Source organism: Austrofundulus limnaeus, unplaced genomic scaffold (assembly GCF_001266775.1).
Source record: "Austrofundulus limnaeus strain Quisiro unplaced genomic scaffold, Austrofundulus_limnaeus-1.0 Scaffold2, whole genome shotgun sequence".
NCBI classification, from domain to species: domain Eukaryota; kingdom Metazoa; phylum Chordata; class Actinopteri; order Cyprinodontiformes; family Rivulidae; genus Austrofundulus; species Austrofundulus limnaeus.
The window spans coordinates 3,853,962-3,872,134 of NW_013952404.1; the positions used below are offsets into that span (position 1 = coordinate 3,853,962).

General features: G+C 40.5%; 1 protein-coding gene across 4 annotated transcripts in view; it reads left to right on the plus strand.

Moving 5' to 3' along the window:
- Window positions 1-294: 294 nt before the first annotated feature.
- dlgap2a (discs, large (Drosophila) homolog-associated protein 2a) overlaps window positions 295-18,173 on the plus strand; it is a gene marked incomplete at its 5' end in the record, with an annotated part of 47,220 nt that continues 29,341 nt past the window's right edge. The window contains 5 exon segments of one of the 4 annotated variants that reach the window (XM_014011264.1): window positions 295-509; window positions 10,047-10,115; window positions 11,075-11,234; window positions 13,335-13,551; window positions 15,286-18,147. In XM_014011264.1, coding sequence (XP_013866718.1) covers window positions 295-509; window positions 10,047-10,115; window positions 11,075-11,234; window positions 13,335-13,551; window positions 15,286-17,603 — 2,979 coding nt within the window. 4 annotated transcript variants of the gene reach the window in all.

The following is an 18,173-nucleotide window of genomic DNA, read 5'->3' on the forward strand; positions in this document are numbered from 1 at the left end:
TCGTGTTTTTACAATGTTTAAAGTAAACCTGGTCACACCCCGGATGTGATGTCATAGTAAACAAGGAGGTACCCTTAAAACAGGTCCACATTTCTAAAATGTAAAACATTCTGTGTTTACACTGCTGGAGCGGGGCACGTGTTAAACAGAGACTTTCACAAAGTATAAAATATGTGTGCATCTGAAATCGAGTTAATCAAAGCTAACACAGGCACGAGAAAAACATTATCGTGTCCCTTTGTTTTTAGGCAGCATAAACACACAAACCAGCCTGTGTGTGTTTTCTGGTCTCAGGTACCCCAGGATGAGTGGGCGGGCTACCCTGGGGGTGGGAAGGACGACGAGATTCCTTGTCGTCGGATGCGGAGCAGCAGCTACGTTAAAGCCATGGGGGACGAGGAGAGCGGAGAGTCGGACTCCAGCCCCAAGACCTCGCCTCAGAAGTCGGTGCGACCAGACGCCCTCATCAAGGCCATCATCAGACCCAAGGACCTGCTGGACTCTCAGAGGTACGACACAAGTTCAATCAAAAATCTCCGCCTCATCGTGTCTGCTTAGTTTCTCCCTCGTATGCTTTTGCTTATTATTCAGAAATAATCTTTTTGATTACGTAACAAATTTACAGTTTTCATGTGTGTGTATTTATTTGTTTTTAGCCCTGACATTTTTATCTGATACCACTAGAGTTTTTCGAGACAGTTTCACTGTTACAAAGTCATGCAGGGAAGGCAGGGTGAGGTACTTTCTAAAAAACTTTCTAAAAGAAAAAAAATCATATATCAGGATCTGAGTGAATAATCTCCACTTGGTGCACTGTGGTATATTTCATGTGCTCCTGTTTAATAAGTGAATCTCAAGACCCCATTTCATCTCAGCTCACTGTCAGTGTCTGTTTGAACCACATCCCGCTTGCTATTCTCTCATGCACATTTCCCCTCAGTGTTGGTGGTTTTCATGTTTCATGCATGGTCCCAGCTTTACGTCAGTGTCAAGCTGCTGGTTGATAAAGCTGGGTCTTATTAGAATTTTCTTTATGGGTTTTCATATTAGTTGTATGAAAACATTGAGAGCTTTCTGCTGGGTTGTGTTCCATTATGGTGCCTATAGAAGTATTCACCTCCTTGGATGTTTTATACTTTTTTCATAAATCAATCAGGACCCAGATAAATTGGCCTTCTTTATTTAAAGAAAAAATATGATGAGAGCATAATTGTGACTCATAATAATGGTAAGTATGTATAGCAAATGTAAAAATGTTTTGGCTGTTTTGAATAAGAAGAGCTGTTTACAGTAAATTACTGTTATTTTCTGTGATATAATTTCAGTTCTTTCCTGACCTTTAATGGTATCAGACATTATTTTTCCATCTTCTTGTTGATTCATTTCACATAAACAAACTACTGGTTTAAATATTGTCTAAGCAAAATACTTCCTTACTTTTTGTACTAATCTGTCTGTTAGTTTCAGAGGTTTGTGAGTTTTCTTTTTTCACATTTATTTATTTACCATTGTTTATCCAGGCAAATTCCATTGAGATCACATATCTCTTTTTCAAGAGAGGCCTGGGCCTGAAGGCAACCTATTGTACATGTTTTTGGGGTTTGAGGGGAAAAGACCCCAGGTCCGAACCGGGGATCGAACAGGACCTTTTTGCTGTGAAACATCAGTTCTAACCACTGAGCCGCCGTGCTGCCAAATTTGAACCTTTAAAAAGAACTACTCATTCTTATTTTTCAAAGTCATTTTAAATGTTGTCGAAAAGCAACATTTCCTTTCTCTTCTCACTTTAAATGGGACTTTTTTTTTCCCTCTTTGTTTGCAGCAGATTGGGAACACAGAAGAATTTAAAAGGGCAGGTCAGAAGGAAACCTGCCCTTTTTAAAACACATTTTTATCTGCCTCTTGAAGTTTGAGTGCGCTTACAAGCACAGCCTTAAGTGGACGTAAAAGGGCCGATTAAAGTCTTGTAGCCTCGAGTGAAATGCGAAAGGTCTGATTGAATATAAGATATTGTCAGAGGCTTTTATTTTGGTTGGTAAAAACAGGGTGCAGATAAAATAAGCGTTTGAGATGAAAATACAAACGTTTCCTGGTAATTTGGTGACCTGTGGAGGTGACTGCATTGTGGGGGTTTTTTTAACAATATGCTTTCAAAAATTGCTGCGTCTCTTTCATTTATGATGCAAAATTTATTTAAATTTTTTTGCTCCATCAATTCAAATCAGCGTGAATTGATCACATATAGATTTAGTGATGACATAACTAATCTGATTCTGCTGTGAATCGGTTGCCACAACAAAATCGGACAACTTTGTTTGATCGTATCTTTCATGCAGAATATTCTATTTGTACAAGATTGTGCAAAAGATCTCCTCACTGAATTATTGCCATTTCTGCATAAACTGCAGTGTCTGTGCAGCCTGTCTGCAGGCAAATAATCTGACGTAAGTTGTAGGTTTTATGCTCAAATGACCTTGTATTAAATCTATTGTAATTTGTATTCCATGAGTCACATTGATGCAGTTTGGGATGACAGGAAGAGATGAAACAACGGCTTATTGTTCTGTTTCCAGTTGTTTTATCTCCTGACGTCGTGTTCGTTTCTGTTCAGAAGGTTTGTTTTCTGTCAGGCAGAATAATTTTCCCTTGAATTATGAAAACAGCAGTGGGAAACATGTGCAGAGTCCCCGTATTATTAGAATCCCAATTTATACACAGGCACGCAGACAGGACTCACGGTGAGCATTTTCTTCTCCTTGCAGGATGACAAGAAAGGGAAGCAGGATTGTAAAGATTCAAAAACTCGCTATTACTCTCAAATAGTCCCTTTTTATGCCCACATAATAAGCCAGATATTTCCCTCAGCGGAGGTATAATGGCAAATCGAATGTTATGGGTTGTGATCAGAGAGGATCATGATGATATCTGTCGCAGAAGATGCTGTCTTTGTGCTCTTTTAACACTTCTCTCAGTTTGTGTTGTAATGTATGCTACTGCCACGGTAAGGCTTCCTGCGTTTTATTTTATTTTTTTTACTTCCTGTAAATCTCTCCCTCACAATCCATTCTGAATAGCTGTAAACAGTGAATGATTTATGAGGATGCAACAGCAGGAAGGGATATCAATAACAGTTATTGTACTCCAAGGCCCCAMTGAATAAACGTCTCTCTCTGTGGTTAGACCCAGAGTCTGCTGAGCTCTGCTAAAGGCAAGATATTGACCAGCATGGCTCGGATTGTGTGACCTGCCTTCTAGAGCATCGACGCAGGTCGCTGCGGTATTGAGTGTGCAGAAGAGGGCTTGTTGGTGCTTTTATTTCAAACGCCAAGAGTGTCCCCATGGGGGTMGTTACCGAAGCATCCTGATCCTCCTGCAAATCCACTCAGAGAAGGATGCCGTGATCTGGCATCCTCTGAATTTTTATTTATTTTTATTTGGGATCACAGATTTCTGAGACTGATTCTGGACAGAACTTGACCTTTAAATCCGTGCAGTGTCCACCTCTCTCTGCATTGTTTGAACTACCACACCTGCACCGTGTTTAATGGAAACTTGGACCGTTTTCAAACCTTCACTGCAGCGGTCTTTAAGTCCAAAACTCTAGCAGACAGTTGTGTCTTAATTGGCCTCCAGCCACTCCACATTCACGAACCAATACACCGTGCACAGCTCAGGAGTGAAGCTAACAGAGCTGCGTGGACATAATACACAYGATAAAATATTACACCACCTCTACCAGCCATCCTGTGCGGCAGCGGATGTGGCTGCAGCTGTGGGGCAGTCTCCAGGGTCCCAGCACACTACAGCATACAGTATAAACAGAGAGATTGATTAAACGGTGCCTCACAGCTGCTCTAATCAACCTCACCTGGCAACCTTCCCTCAACTAATCTGTTCCCCCAAAAACTCAACCTGCTACCACAGATAACCATTCTGCAGCATCTTTAATGAAGATGTGCAACACGCCCAGTGCTGGCTCTAGCCATTTTGGTGCCCTAGGCGAGTTGAAGCGCACMCCCATCCCCCAACTATGTCCCACCCACCCCAATTTAAACCCCTAAAAACAAGTTTGACAGTGAAATGTACTATGGTAAACTTAGATTTATTTGCTTTCCCAGAAAGCAAATAAGTAACAACATACATGTTAGCTTGTATGGATTGTCTGTAAGTTATAAGGATTTTACGTCATTTTGCAGGTATACAGACGTATAGAGCAATCTCACAGATTTTTTTCAAGTCTTACGGATTTTTTCAAAACTTCATTTTTAAAATGATCTAACATGTCAGAGCCTGTAGGATGATTTAAAAAAAAAACAAATAACGTAGCCATCTTCCAACTTGTTCTGCCGGTAGAATTAAGTTTTGAACTTTTTCCGCTCTCCTGTCCTCCTGCTTCGCAGCAAGCCTGGGTAGAGTAGTTTATTTTTCCTGTAATACTTCATTATAGTTTTTTAAGACAATGCTAACTGAAAGGGGCGCTGAGCAGAGTTRCAACCAGGGATTACAAATAATTACTTTTTTTTTTCCTTCTGCAGTTCGATGCCCCCTCCAGCAGATGGCGCTCTAGGCGACCGCCTAGTTCGCCTATACCAAGAGCCGGCTCTGAACACGCCAGATTTAGGATGTTTTCAATACAATGGAGAGGTAGACAATGAGTTTCTGCTGGATCTTAAAAAGTCATGAAAAGTCTTAAATCTACTCATCTCAAGTTTAGGTCTTAAAAATGACCAGATTTACCATTTTGAGTGTCAAGTGGGGGTGTTTTCCAGGCACGTGGCACATAGGTAAATTCTATACCACTGTCAAGTATTACGTATTATAAATGCATTAGATTATTTTCATCCAACTTATGACTTATTTATCACATTGCATACTTTAATTTTTTATGATTTAGTAGAGCTTAGAACAGCACTGACAATGTACAAAGCTTATACTAAAGTCTTCCACATTGTATACAGAAGTGGTTCGAAATTAAAGAAACAAACTATGAATTCAGAAAGAAAGATTTATTTTAAAAAACAAAGGTTAGGACAAATATTAAAAATAATTGTACCTCTGTTAGAGGGATTTGTGTTTGGAATAATTGTTGTGAAACGTTAAAACTGTGTTTTTCAATAAATGAATTTAAATAATGCATGCAACACAATTACTAATCCTATTTTTATTTTACAAAAAAGGTCCATAAGTTCATAAGATATGAAGTTGATTTTGCTTACCCTCACGCGCACTCAAATATGTATGACCTGAAAATGATTTGTTGGACTCTTTTGTGATTTTTTCTGGGAGTAGTGGGCCTTGCCCCCTGCGTCCCATCATCATCCCAACAGCACCAATCAATTTATTCTTGCACAAGATAATTTAGATAACATTATTCTTTACAYAAGACACCTCAGAGGGTACATAACTTTCACTAAGGTAATAAACATGTTATCTTCTTTCTAGTTTTTACACTATTATTTTACTTTTCTGCTTTTTTTACACTGTGGATGTAACAAAAAAACATAACAGTGATCTGTATGTTTTGTAAACTTTGTAGTATTGACCAAAAAAAGTTGGCTTTCACGTTCACAAAGTTGGCTTTCACAGCCTWTGGTTCATTTCTTCTCTTATTTTGAGTCCAAACTTAAGAGACGTTAGAGACAGCAGTCTCACCTGACATCTTAGCATTTAGGCTGCTGTGGTTCACCAGTTGGGGTAGAATTAGATTGGACTGAAGACTGAAGATGCATAGGTTGGATTTCCTCCGCACTTGTAATCTGGTGTTCTGACGGTCAAACACAACGTTGACAGCAGCGACTCCCTGAAGCAAATCGTGTAAAAGTGAGAACGGGGCTGTCAAGTTTGTCACCTCCCTCCATCTTTCTCTTTTTCAAGCTCCCTGTCACTCTTATGGTTGACAGGGTCTTTGTTCCTCTCACCAATAAAAGATACATCCCAGTCACCGGTGCACTGGGCTGGAACAGCCTGAAAACTTGAAGTAAAGTTAGATGTCGGTGGATGTTTCAATTAATGATCATTTACCCAGCTTCTCTGGGTTTCTTAAGCTGTAAACTCGCCAACTTTAGACAAATTTCTGATTCTTTATTAATATTTGCAAAGATTTGACTTATGAATCTATTTAAACAGTGCGTTAAAGATGATGTTTTGAGTGACATATGGTAAACTTCACCATTATTCAGGATTATGTGTGTCATGTGTCACATCCATCCCTGCTAACATCTCTTTCAACAGCTGCGACCTGCTCTCTAATTACACACACAAATCAATCGCAGACATTTTTGCAAAAATAAGTCCCATTTTTGTCATGTGTCACTGTGGCTGCCATGACTATAATTAATCAGAGTTAACAGTGACAAAGCTTTCAATGAATCCTGATTCAACAAACTGTAATTACTCAATTAGGTTGCATTGTGTTGTGTGTGAGCGGGTCTTCCTAAGTTCTCAAGGTCGAAGCAGAATTCTGGTCAATTGATTGGTGGCTGAAGTGAACGTGTCATGCATATTGTAGCTGATTATCTGTTTGCGAGACTCTTTTCTAACACATAATTATCTGTATTTTAATCACACAGATCACTGTGGCATTTCTGTACTCTAATAGCTAATTAATTGCTCCAGTGCGCATGACTCCAACAAAATATGCGAAAGCTTCAGCTGAGTACAGAATGAGAAAATACCCTTCCTATAATCTGACTTTGTGAGTTGCGCCCAGCCTCTGATTCATGGTGCTATTGTCTTACAGCAGGTTTTGAACATACATCCAGATTTTCATTCTCTAAATCAGCTGTTAGTGTTTCGCTTCTCAGGAAGTTGTGACATCTTTGACATACTTGAAGAGTTTTCTTTGCTGTTTCATAATTTCACTTCTGTTTTTAATTTTTACGGCAATATTTATTTTTGTCATTTTTGTCTTTGAATAAAGATAGTGTTACAAACTTTATCTTAAGGAAGTATCTCATTGTGTTGCGGCTGCTGGTGTCTAGATGGCAACAGTTTCAGTTCAGTGAAACACTACTACTACCAATATTCTCAAAGTCTCAATAAGAAGTCCCAAGATTGTTACTTTGGTCTTTCTGGAGAAATCAGACCATGAAGATTGTTTAGATGAGAAAAGATGGCCAACATCTATTTTGCTACTGATTTTATTTTTCTTCCAGAGACACCAAATTCACACAGATTAGAAACATTGGATGTAATAGATAGCAGAAGAAAACCTAAAAAAGATTTTTTTATTATTATTATTTATATGAAAACTTCCTGGAGATGTTTAAATTAATTTACCAAAGTGTTCTATTTTTTGTCCTCAAACTGTGCCTGGAGTCAACCTACTTCACGTACGGGGGGCAATATTATAGGCAGAAACATGGGTGTGCTATGGGATCCCCAGTTTCTCCTATTGTTGCAAACCTGTACATGGAGGAAGTGGAAAAGAGAGCCTTGATGTCCTTTTCAGGGGTGCCACTAAGCCATTGGTTCAGATATGTTGACGACACCTGGGTTAAAATTAAAGCCCAGGAAGTCCAACATTTCACTGATCACATCAACTCTGTGGATGAATATATTAAGTTCACACGAGAGGATGTAAAAAATGGCAGGTTGGCGTTCCTGGATTGCGATGTCTCGGTTTCGGATGGAGGACGGTTGGAAACTGGCGTATATCGTAAGCTCACCCACACAGACCAATATTTGCGTTTTGACTCCCACCACCCACTGGAACACAAGTTAGGAGTGATCAGGACTCTGTACCACAGAGCAGACAGTGTCCCTACAAACCCAGGAGCCAGGCAGAAAGAGAAATCACACACACGACAGGCCCTGGAGCAGTGTGGTTATCCTGCCTGGGCTTTCCTGAAAGCAGACAGGAAACACAGACAGGATTCCATGCAACCTTCAGGTGAAAATGAAGACCCCAAACCCAGACCCAAACCAGTGGTTATTCCGTATGTTGCGGGTGTTTYGGAGAAACTGAGACGTTTATTTTCTAAACATGATGTCCCAGTAGCTTTCAAACCCCAAAACACATTACGGCAAAGGCTGGTTCACCCCAAAGATCCGGTGCCCCGGCACAAACAGAGCAATGTTGTATATGCTGTTAAGTGCCAGGAGGACTGCGACCAGTTATACATCGGGGAAACAAAGCAGCCACTGTTCAAAAGAATGTCCCAACACAGACGAGCTACATCTAATGGCCAGAACTCTGCAGTTTTCACTCTTTTACAGGCCAGCGGTCACTCTTTCAGAGATGAGGATGTTCTCATTCTTGATAGAGAGGAACGTTGGTTTGAGAGAGGAGTAAAAGAAGCCATTTTTGTGAAGAAAGACCGTCCATCATTAAACAGAGGTGGAGGCCTCCGTTTTCAGTTGTCCCTCTCCTACAGTGCGGCTATTGCCAGTATCACTCCACCCCCTGTTAACAATAAGTGTTAATTAGGTGTCAACGATAGCCATGTGATGTGAGTATCAGTCACATGGAGGCAGGGCTTAAAAGCCTGAATTTTGCCTGAAACTCTCAGACTGAAGAAGTCTCTTGGAAGAGAGACGAAACGTTTCATTAGAGAAGAACCCGTCCAGAAGACCTATACAATTTTTTTCTTTTTTATTTTTTGCCTGGATTACTGAGATGCATCAGGACATTTTTTTGTTTTGTTTTGTTTCATTTCCAAAAAGTGTGGATCACCTTCTAAGGCTGTAGCAATCTTTTGCCAAATCATCTTTCCTTATTTTGAACCTTTATTTCTGATAGATTTTCCCCCAAACTTCAAACACATTGCTTTTCATTTTTGAATCTTCCTCTTCATAAAGCCTCACACAGATAAAMCTTTAAATTTTAATATTTGAGTCTGTTGAACAAATGAAAGCTTTTTTTTCTTGCAACATGAAAGGTAGAAAGCGTGCGATCCTTTGTCTTGCTATTGGCTAAAAATGGAAGTGCATTAGCACCAATCAGAAGCATTGGAGGAAATTTACTGTGACATGATTTGATCAAAAAGGGCCAACACATTCTCAAAATAGGCTCGCCTCACTCAACTGATGATAATATCTGTACAGGCAGGGATTGAACTAAGTAAAACACACCCTGAGCCTTTGCTTGTGATCTGCCTGCTCTTGTCAGCTAAAAGGTTTATTAATATTCCTTGCAGAGGGTCTGCGGGAGTTTTTTTCTGTAGATAATCTAATTATCCACACGGGGTGAACATGTTTGTTTATGATGGAGTGTAATTATTTTGTGCATCATCTGACGCTTATGGTCAGCTGTGGTGATGAGCATTGTGTGTGTGCACACCTCTAACACTTCTCATTACACCGCWCATGTTTGTGGACATTTTTTTTATCATTAGAAGATGTTGTCTCACTCTGGCAATTCTCTTTTCAGCTAACTCTAATAGTGACATTTCCCCACTTTCCTCATCACTCAAAGGTTATTTTTGGTCATATTGTATCACCCTAATGTTTGCAGCACTTTGGTGAAAACTTCCCAAGCAAACATTTAATTTATCACAAAATCCATTCAGAGCCGCAGCGCTGTGCAAAACTCTTGAGTCGTCCTTCATCTCTTCATGTTCCTTTGTGATATATGTTGGAACAGTCTTCAAAACGTTTTTTCTTCAGGCTTTTAAATGTTTTTCTCTGGACTTTAGCTGCTTTTATACTAAATTTGAGTCCTGTTCTTGAGTATTTTCGGAGGAGTGTCACTTAACTCTGTTCTATGAATCATTCTGGCGATTAAATGGGCTGATAAAATCAGGGATTGAACTAGAGTTGTGCTGACATACTTAGCAAAAAAAAAACATCTGACCAAACAGAAAATGAGTGGAAAAAACAAAGAAATTTTTAATTTATAGATCTCCAGAAAATCTGAAGAGCTTCTGACCAAGATCATTTTAAATGCAGGGCTGTCTGTCTCCTTGGAGCCCAAGTAGAAAGACATCAGGGGGGTGATTTAAAACTTTTGCACAGTACTGTTCTTCCATTGGACTCCCTGCTCTTCACATCCCATGCAGCAGCCTCTTGTGGGACTCAGTAACTCTGTTTTCTTCTCTACCCCACAGCTCTTACCGTCTGGATAAAATCAACAGTGACATGCATAACTACATCACCAATTTTGCTGCAGACTTAAGGTGAATACAAACGCAGCGTCTCCCGCCCCCTTTCTGATGCTGCCGTGTTGCAGTGGTTCAGATCTTGTGGCCAGCTGGCTCCCTGACATATTGCATATGAGCGAACGATCGAGGCCTCTCAATGAAAGGTCACCTAGGGTGATTTGCAAATATGCATGAAGCTACGTGAAACAAATTATACATCGTTTGACAAACACTTCATTAATAATATTATTGTATATATTTGAAATAAACTGGGGTATTGTGCTAGAAATGAATACATTTTTAAATTGTCTTTTGGTTGCCTCTTGATTTGTTAGAAAGCCTTCAGCTCTTGCGTAGGTAGATATATGTATTTTTTTTASAAATATGCAAGCCCTTGCTGCAGCAGCGCAGGAAGGACTGGGGGGCTTGTAATCACACTGGCTTTTTCTTGCTGGCAAACATTTGTGTTTACGTGTGCGATGAGCCCAGAAACTGCTTACTCATCCCTGTCTGCCTTTAGAAATAGATCAAACCTTCGCTTTGGTGTTTCTGTATAGACTCACGTAGTATTCTTCAGTTTACATAAAGCTCACTCCCTCCTCATCTTCTCTCCAGCAGATTTCCAACCAGTCATGGCTTTTTGAGCATCTCTCGCCCGGCACATTTAATTGACCCGGCTGACTCTAGGGCACTCTCTCAGAAGTACTTGCTCGCTAACTAGCTCCTGATTTGCTTTTCCCTTATTTTCTAAGCATTGACTGGATGTTTCAGCTCATCAAAAATCAAACTACCTTACTAGAAGTGGGGGAGAGTTGCCAAACGAGAGGACTTCCCCTTTTTTAGGGATAAACAAGCTTCACAACGTTGCCCAGAAGAAATCTTGATTTTCAAAGCACCCGATATTTTTTTCCATCCTGTCGCACCTGTACGCATCAGTTAAACTGCTTGCTTTCTGTTGATTATAAACTGATTCATTTCTCATTTTCTGTATTCAGTCAGAGCTACCACTTGCAGGCCACCAGGGAAATGCATCCCAGCCTTGCACTGAATCCTTCAACCAATTACAACTCCCCCAAGTTTCGCTCCAGGAACCAGAGCTACATGCGAGCCATCAGCACRCTCAGTCAGGCCAGCTGTGTGAGTCAGGTGAGCCAGGTGAGTGGACAGCACAAACACTGAAAGGTGCTGGGATCTGGAAACCTGTTGGTAATTTTCACCCAGTTTTAATTCATTTCCATGTAATTTCCACTTGCGCTTTCGATTTGATTAAATCAAGTCAGAGCGAACGTCTTTTCCTTGCATGTTAGCATTATGGCACAAGACTTAGAGAGTCATTGTACCACAAAGGTTGACTGTCTAAAATAATCATTTTGTTATAATTTGTTTTTGCTGCGCTTGAAGCTTATGCCCTAAATGGAAATTAATGGCAAGGTGGCATTGTCTTGTCATAAAAGATAGTTTTCTCTGACACAACATTGCTTAATTATATATTTTTTTATTTTTTCATTTTTTTATTTTTTGCCATGGCTAAAAAGAGCGCCTTTTATTACAGCACCACTCTGAAAACATAACCAATAAAGCAAAATATACTCAATATATTTCTTTCTGATTTAATATTTGGTAAACATTCCTCATTCCGTAGTTGGTTTCACTCTGTTTATCTGGACTAATTAGAGGACTCCTACAGGGGTTGTTGAGATATTCATCTCCCACCTAAAAGAGAGACTTATTGATTTGTTTGGAGACCTAAAAGCTCAGCTAAACCTCGCTAATTCTAAATCCCTGTAAAACAAGATGTTTATCTTGGAGTCTTGATTTTGTCAGATGGGAATATCAAACAGATTTTACTTTATTCACTATTTGAATTAAATCAGCATCAGAACCATTACTAAACATGACATATCCACAGGACATCATGACCTTGGCTTCATGAGACTTTAAATGCTTTTGTCTGATGTTTGCAGGAAACAATATTTACTGCTATAGAAGTAAAAGGCATCTGTCCAGAGTTTTAAAGTGATTAGTTGTAACATTAGACTTTATCTAATAAACATATATTTTAACTGTAAAATAAATACAGTTAAAATACTGTAGGATGTTCAGGTTTTTACCATTTTTAAACTAAAAGTTTAAAAAAACTAAAAGTAGTTCAACTAAAAGTTTAAAAATATATTACACCGACGGGACCATTTTATTTACACACAAAGCATTCTGGGTAAATGATGATGTGAATAGGTCCTTGGTGCGAGGCTGCTAGCGAGCTATATCCACACTGAAGGTTAATCTTGGACAATATCTGACAATTGGCTCTTTTAAATGAAACCAGAGAGCGTTGACAGAGAGGAGAAGGTAGAAATGACTCAGCCTGTAACTGAAAATATGGATGGAGGACAACAGAGCTGCTTCATGGAAGAAAAACCTCAGCCTAGCCTGTTAGCTTTAGCATTAGCCCAGATGCTATCACCATATATATATGTATTAGCTCAGTGCTACACATTCTCCTCTTGTCACCGAGGTCCTCCATCTACATGACAGAGAGGGGAACACAAAAATTACTCCATCTACAACTGAAAATATGGATGGAGGACCTCAGTTTAGCTTGTTTGTTGTGCTAGCGCTGAGCTAATACATATAATGCAATACAGTGTTGGCGCTAGAGCAAAAGCTAACAGGCTAAGCTGAGGTTCTTTTTCCATGAAGCAGCTCTGTTGTCCTCCATCCACATTTTCAGTTACAGGCTGAGTCATTTCTACCTTCTCCTCTCTGTCAACGCTCTCTGGTTTCATTTAAAAGAGTCGATCATCAGATATTGTCCAAGATTAACCTTCAGGGTGGATATAGCTCGCTCACACCGAGGACCTAAACACATCATCATTTACCCAGAATGCTTTGTGTGTAAATAAAATGACTCTGTCTCTGTCAAAATATATTTTTAAAATTTTCCAAAACTAAACAGCCTGCAGTATTGTTACAGTCTTAATTTGATAAACATATATTTTAACTGTAAAATAAAGTCTAATGTTACAACTAAATGTGGATCCCTTTAAGTTTGTACTGCAATACCCTTCAGACCACACAAATAAGAATGTATCATGGTAATTTGTGTCATCCTCATTGAGCTCTCAGATTTGTTTTTTTTATTTCAACCACAGCCCCCCCCCCCCCATTCCATTCTGAATGACATAAATTAATCTGTAAACAGTTTACAGAAACCGTCTCACTACAGAGTGTGCCTCTGACTCGTGTTTCTTCTAGGTGAGTGAAACAGAGGTGAACGGCCAGTTTGAGTCTGTTTGTGAGTCTGTCTTCAGTGAGGTGGAATCCCAGGCCATGGACGCCTTGGACCTGCCTGGCTGTTTCAGAACCCGCAGCCACAGTTACTTGCGAGCCATCCAAGCTGGCTACTCCCAGGATGATGACTGCATCCCCCCCATGGCGTCCACGGTCACCTCCACTATCAGGTCAACTACAGGTGAGGACAATCACAGCTAAACTTGCTTTGAACAACCCAGTGACGACGTCTTGGAAGTTTATAATCTGCTTGCCTGAAAGAACTAACAAAATAACTCCAAACCCATCGGATGTTGATGTTTTAGATCATTATAGAGCAGTTAGTGCAAACTAGAGCCTATTTTTACTGCATGAGTTACTTTTATGTTTCCATTTTTTGCAAAGGTATGATTACAGTAGTTATCACTTGTGAGCTGTGCCACATCATCCCACTGTATTTTGGATATGGTGCTTGATTTTCTTTCCCCTGGGATGCATCAAAAAGTAAAGCTATGAACCCTATTGAAAATCCCAAACAGTTGTCTGATATGAAAATCAAGTCAGAATAGAGAAACGTGTTCTCCTTCTACTATATTGTGTCAAATCAAACTTTCTGAATGGAGCTACATAAAGATGTTCGTTGATAGCAGATTTCAAACTGGACAAACAAATGCTTCAAATAACCCTGTGAAGAGCAATTCCAGCTTGTAAGTCAAGTTCAAACTGTGCTACGAGCACAGAAATGTCAGAACTGTGAAATATCTTTGCATCAAAACTGTTTGCTTTACACAGGTTATTTTTCAAAGCCTGTTAAAAACTCATGGTGACCCTCAAAGAGATCTCACTCCCGAATTGAAATCTGTTCAGTCTAGGCTTTAATATTAGGCTATACCGAGCTGACACTGGTAACAGAGCTGTGACACTGATCTATAACACAGTAATTAACTCATATGCATTTACTTCTGATACTGGGCCTTGATTATAATTTGTAAACTCCTGGTGGTTTCAACACTCCCGTGATTGCTGAATTCACAAATGAAACAATACAGCTTTGTAAAGATGAAGAGAATGGGAAGAAAAGAAGAAAATGTCCCCAAACAAGAACTGTGGATGGATTCTACCTCTTCTTTCTGTAATTTAAAGATCCAACATAAGCTGGGTTATTGTAGGGAGAGTTAGAGGTCTGAACATCTGGAGATGTGCTTCTTGTCAAGTCTTTAAAGCTAATAAATGTTTGCTTACACTGCTTTCTCAATCATCTTAAATCAACATTTGCACCTGTAAGATGAAAAGGCATGTGTAAAATGAATGTCGCTATCCATTTTAAACATAAAACAATTATTCCTTTTGATCAGTCGGCCAAATTGGACTTCATTGTTTCAATAGGGTTCATAGTATACTTTCCTGATTGATGAGAAAATGTCTGCAAGCTCTGCTCGCCTTCGCCTCTTTTCACTGCACAAAGTTAGCATTTTCTTTTTTAAATCATAAAAGAGTCGACTTTAAAGCCCGATTAGCTTTATCATGGACATTGTCTCTCTTTTTTTTTTTCTTTTTCTTTTTTTCTGTGATGTGCTTTGACACCTCGGAGTTTTGGCTTTGTGCTTTGAAAATATTTGAAGAATGCATGCCACAAATTAAGGCTGAGAAGGCAGTGTAAGCAATTTCATGAAATGAGTCAAAATAGGAGTGAATCTTTGGAATGTAGCAGGTTTGAGTTTTTTTTAATGATCTGTTATACTGATGAGCAAATTGGAATAATTATCTTACTTAAGCACTCGGATGCTGTATGTTCCAGCTGTTATCTTGTTTTGACTCATGGTTTTCAGTGCATGACACAATGTTAGTGTGCTTTGTGACAATAAAAAAGCACATTCTCTCCAGCTGTTCACACCTGTGGTCATGTTACAGAAACATATGTACGTTTGTCTTCCAGACAGAAATTWTGTGCAGGATGAAACTTGTTTACAAGACCAGGACAGTATTCATGAGGATCTGCCAGATTCTGCCCCACTGACACATGACGACCTCGGCTGCCCCATCAGAAGAGACAGACTTTACCACCACAAGCCTGAGGGGGCAACAGCAAAGCCCGTGTCCGGACCACCTGTTTCTCCAAGCCTCTTCAGATCTCCCAGATCTAGCGCCCCAGAACGACCATCACCAAAAGACATCCAGGCCAGCATCAAAGAGTCAGCCACACTGGCTGCCGCTATTAGCATGCAGTGGAAGGAAGAGGTCTCTGCCATGCGTCGAGAGTTAGCCGAGCTCAGGAGGGACCTCTGTAAAGAACTTCGTGCTTTCAACACTAATTTCAACACTTTCACGCAGCATTACAACACGTGGTCCCCCCAAGGTGGAAGCATGGTGGCAGGATCGGGTGCAAGCTTAGGCAAAGTGGCCGGGACTGGTTCAGGGACAGGAGCAAAGGTTGGGGCAAACCAAGAGATGGGAGGAACCTCTGCAACAGATAAAGACACTGGGGGAGCGAGAGAGAAAACAGCCCATGTAGCCAAAGTTTCAGTGGGAATTCAGGCAAAAAGCAAAGTGTTAGTCAGGCAAAGCACTGCAGATGCTGCTGTTAACTGTCCTGAAGAGAAGGATGAAAAGAAAAATGCTCGTCGAAGTTTGCCAAAACAGCTTTCAATGGACCCAAGCATCCTTGCAAGTCCACAGTCAATGTATGTAGAAAGTGCCATTCCACTATCTTTGGGCCCAATAGTTATTGGTTCTACAAAAACAGACTCAACTGTTGCACCCTCCACATCTAAACCAAACCCAGATCCAGTGATGGCAGTCCAAAATATTGCAACGTCATCGGATCCTGTCACAAATGAGCGACTAATAACTCAAGATACCATGCCTCTATTATCAGGAACTGCTCACAAAAGTACACAAGATTCATCAACAATGAAACAAGAAGTTATTACAACCTCACAACTAATAGATGTAGTCCCAACTAGTGAGTGCCGTTCACACACTGAACTATCACAATATGATAACACAAAATCCCAAAACTTGGAACAAATTGAACGAGATAAGATAAAGCTACCATATCCAGTCCCTACTGTTACTGTGTCACCACCAGAGGAGCATGAGAGTGACATAGTCTCAGATCCAGAATCTGTAGATCTTGTCACAGATGATAAGCCACAACCTGTCTCCCATGACCCTCCTACCATGGTTTTGCCTTGTTCAGCATCAGCAGGTTCAGATCCCTCAGATTCGCCAGAGATAGAAACAAAAGCAGCAAATATACCAAAAGAAGACCCACCATCAGTTTGTGATGCTGTTACACCACGTGAYTTACAGACTGAGATCAAATGCCCATCTATTGTTGTGTCAGAGTACTTTGATACAGACTCACCTTTAAGTCCAACTGAAACAAATCTAGACCCAGTTATTTCTGTTCCTGATTATCCTTCTGAGCCTCCTCCAGAACAAATCATATCTGTCTCAACCTTTGCTTCCAGTTCAGTGGAATCTCAGGTAAACATTGAACCAGAGTCTCAAGACTCAGAATGGCCACCGCTCCCCGATCCGCTGGAAGCCACCCGCATATTCCATGCCGATCTGGTCCACTTTGACTTGGTCATGCTGACTTCCCTGGATCAAGATGACCTTGACTCAGTTTTCATGGACCCTGAACCAGAGCCTTTTAACTTGAGTWCAGACTCTTCCTTCAATGCTGAGGATTTAGAACCGCCTGCATACCAATTTGATTCTCAAAGTTCCCCAGTACCATCTGATGAACTTGATACAAAATGCTTCATGGATCCGTCAGCAGAGATAGACTGTTTGGAAGATCCATCAGATCACATGACTCAGGATGTAGCCTCCGAATCACAGGACGTCCTATTTCCACAGGTCGTTGTCACAATATCCCCTCCTAGCTCAGTATCTCCTGACACATCACTGGAAATTGACTTTGGTCCTACAAGCCCAGGCCCAGAATTGTCTCTGTCTGATACAGAACCATCATCACCAGATCTCCAAGAACTTATGCAGCCGAATGATGTTATGTCAGAGACGCTGGAGTGCGTGGCTGTATCTCTGGAGGCTGTTAGTACTGTAGAAGAGGAGACCTTGAGCAGTTCAGGAAGATCCTCAGTCGAGCAGACGTTTCTGTGGCGCAGGTGGCAGAGGAGAAGCAACAGGCGCCACTCGGTGCGAAGGAGTGCCAGTGTGGAACTGTGGAGCAGCCGATACGAATACAACAGTTCAGAAATCACATATGTGTCTCTCACTCTGTGAGCCCATACCTCACTCTCAGCAAAGAAAATGTAGCTTAAAACACATTTGTAGCTCGTGGTTTGTTGATGATGGCACTTTGAAGACTGACACAGAGACCTATAAACCCTAATCCCTGGCATTCAAGTAACATTTCTCTATACTAATAATCCATGAATAAAGACTGCACTGGGAGCAGTAAAAATCTAAGGATTACAGGATACTGCAAAAATATGATTAAGCTTCTGTGGTGACAAAAATACTGAATACTTTTGAATTTTTTTTCTAAAATCTGGATGAACCTTAGTTGAGCAGTTGCCTCTGTTGTGAATCATTGTTACGACCCGGCTCAAGAGCCATAACATATGGGAAGACACGACACGGTGGAATCAGTTTAAAACCTTAAAAGGTATTTATTAAAGTCTTTGTCTAGGATTAGGTGAGTTTGTTGGCCCGGTTTGGAGCTCCGTAGCTCCCGAATGCACCGGACATCTCTCACCAAGCTGGACCCTCTGAAGTCTGTGGTCCAGGTTTACGTTCCACCTGTTATGCGGAAGTCTGTGGTCTGGTTCCCTCGACCACCGTCGTGTCCTC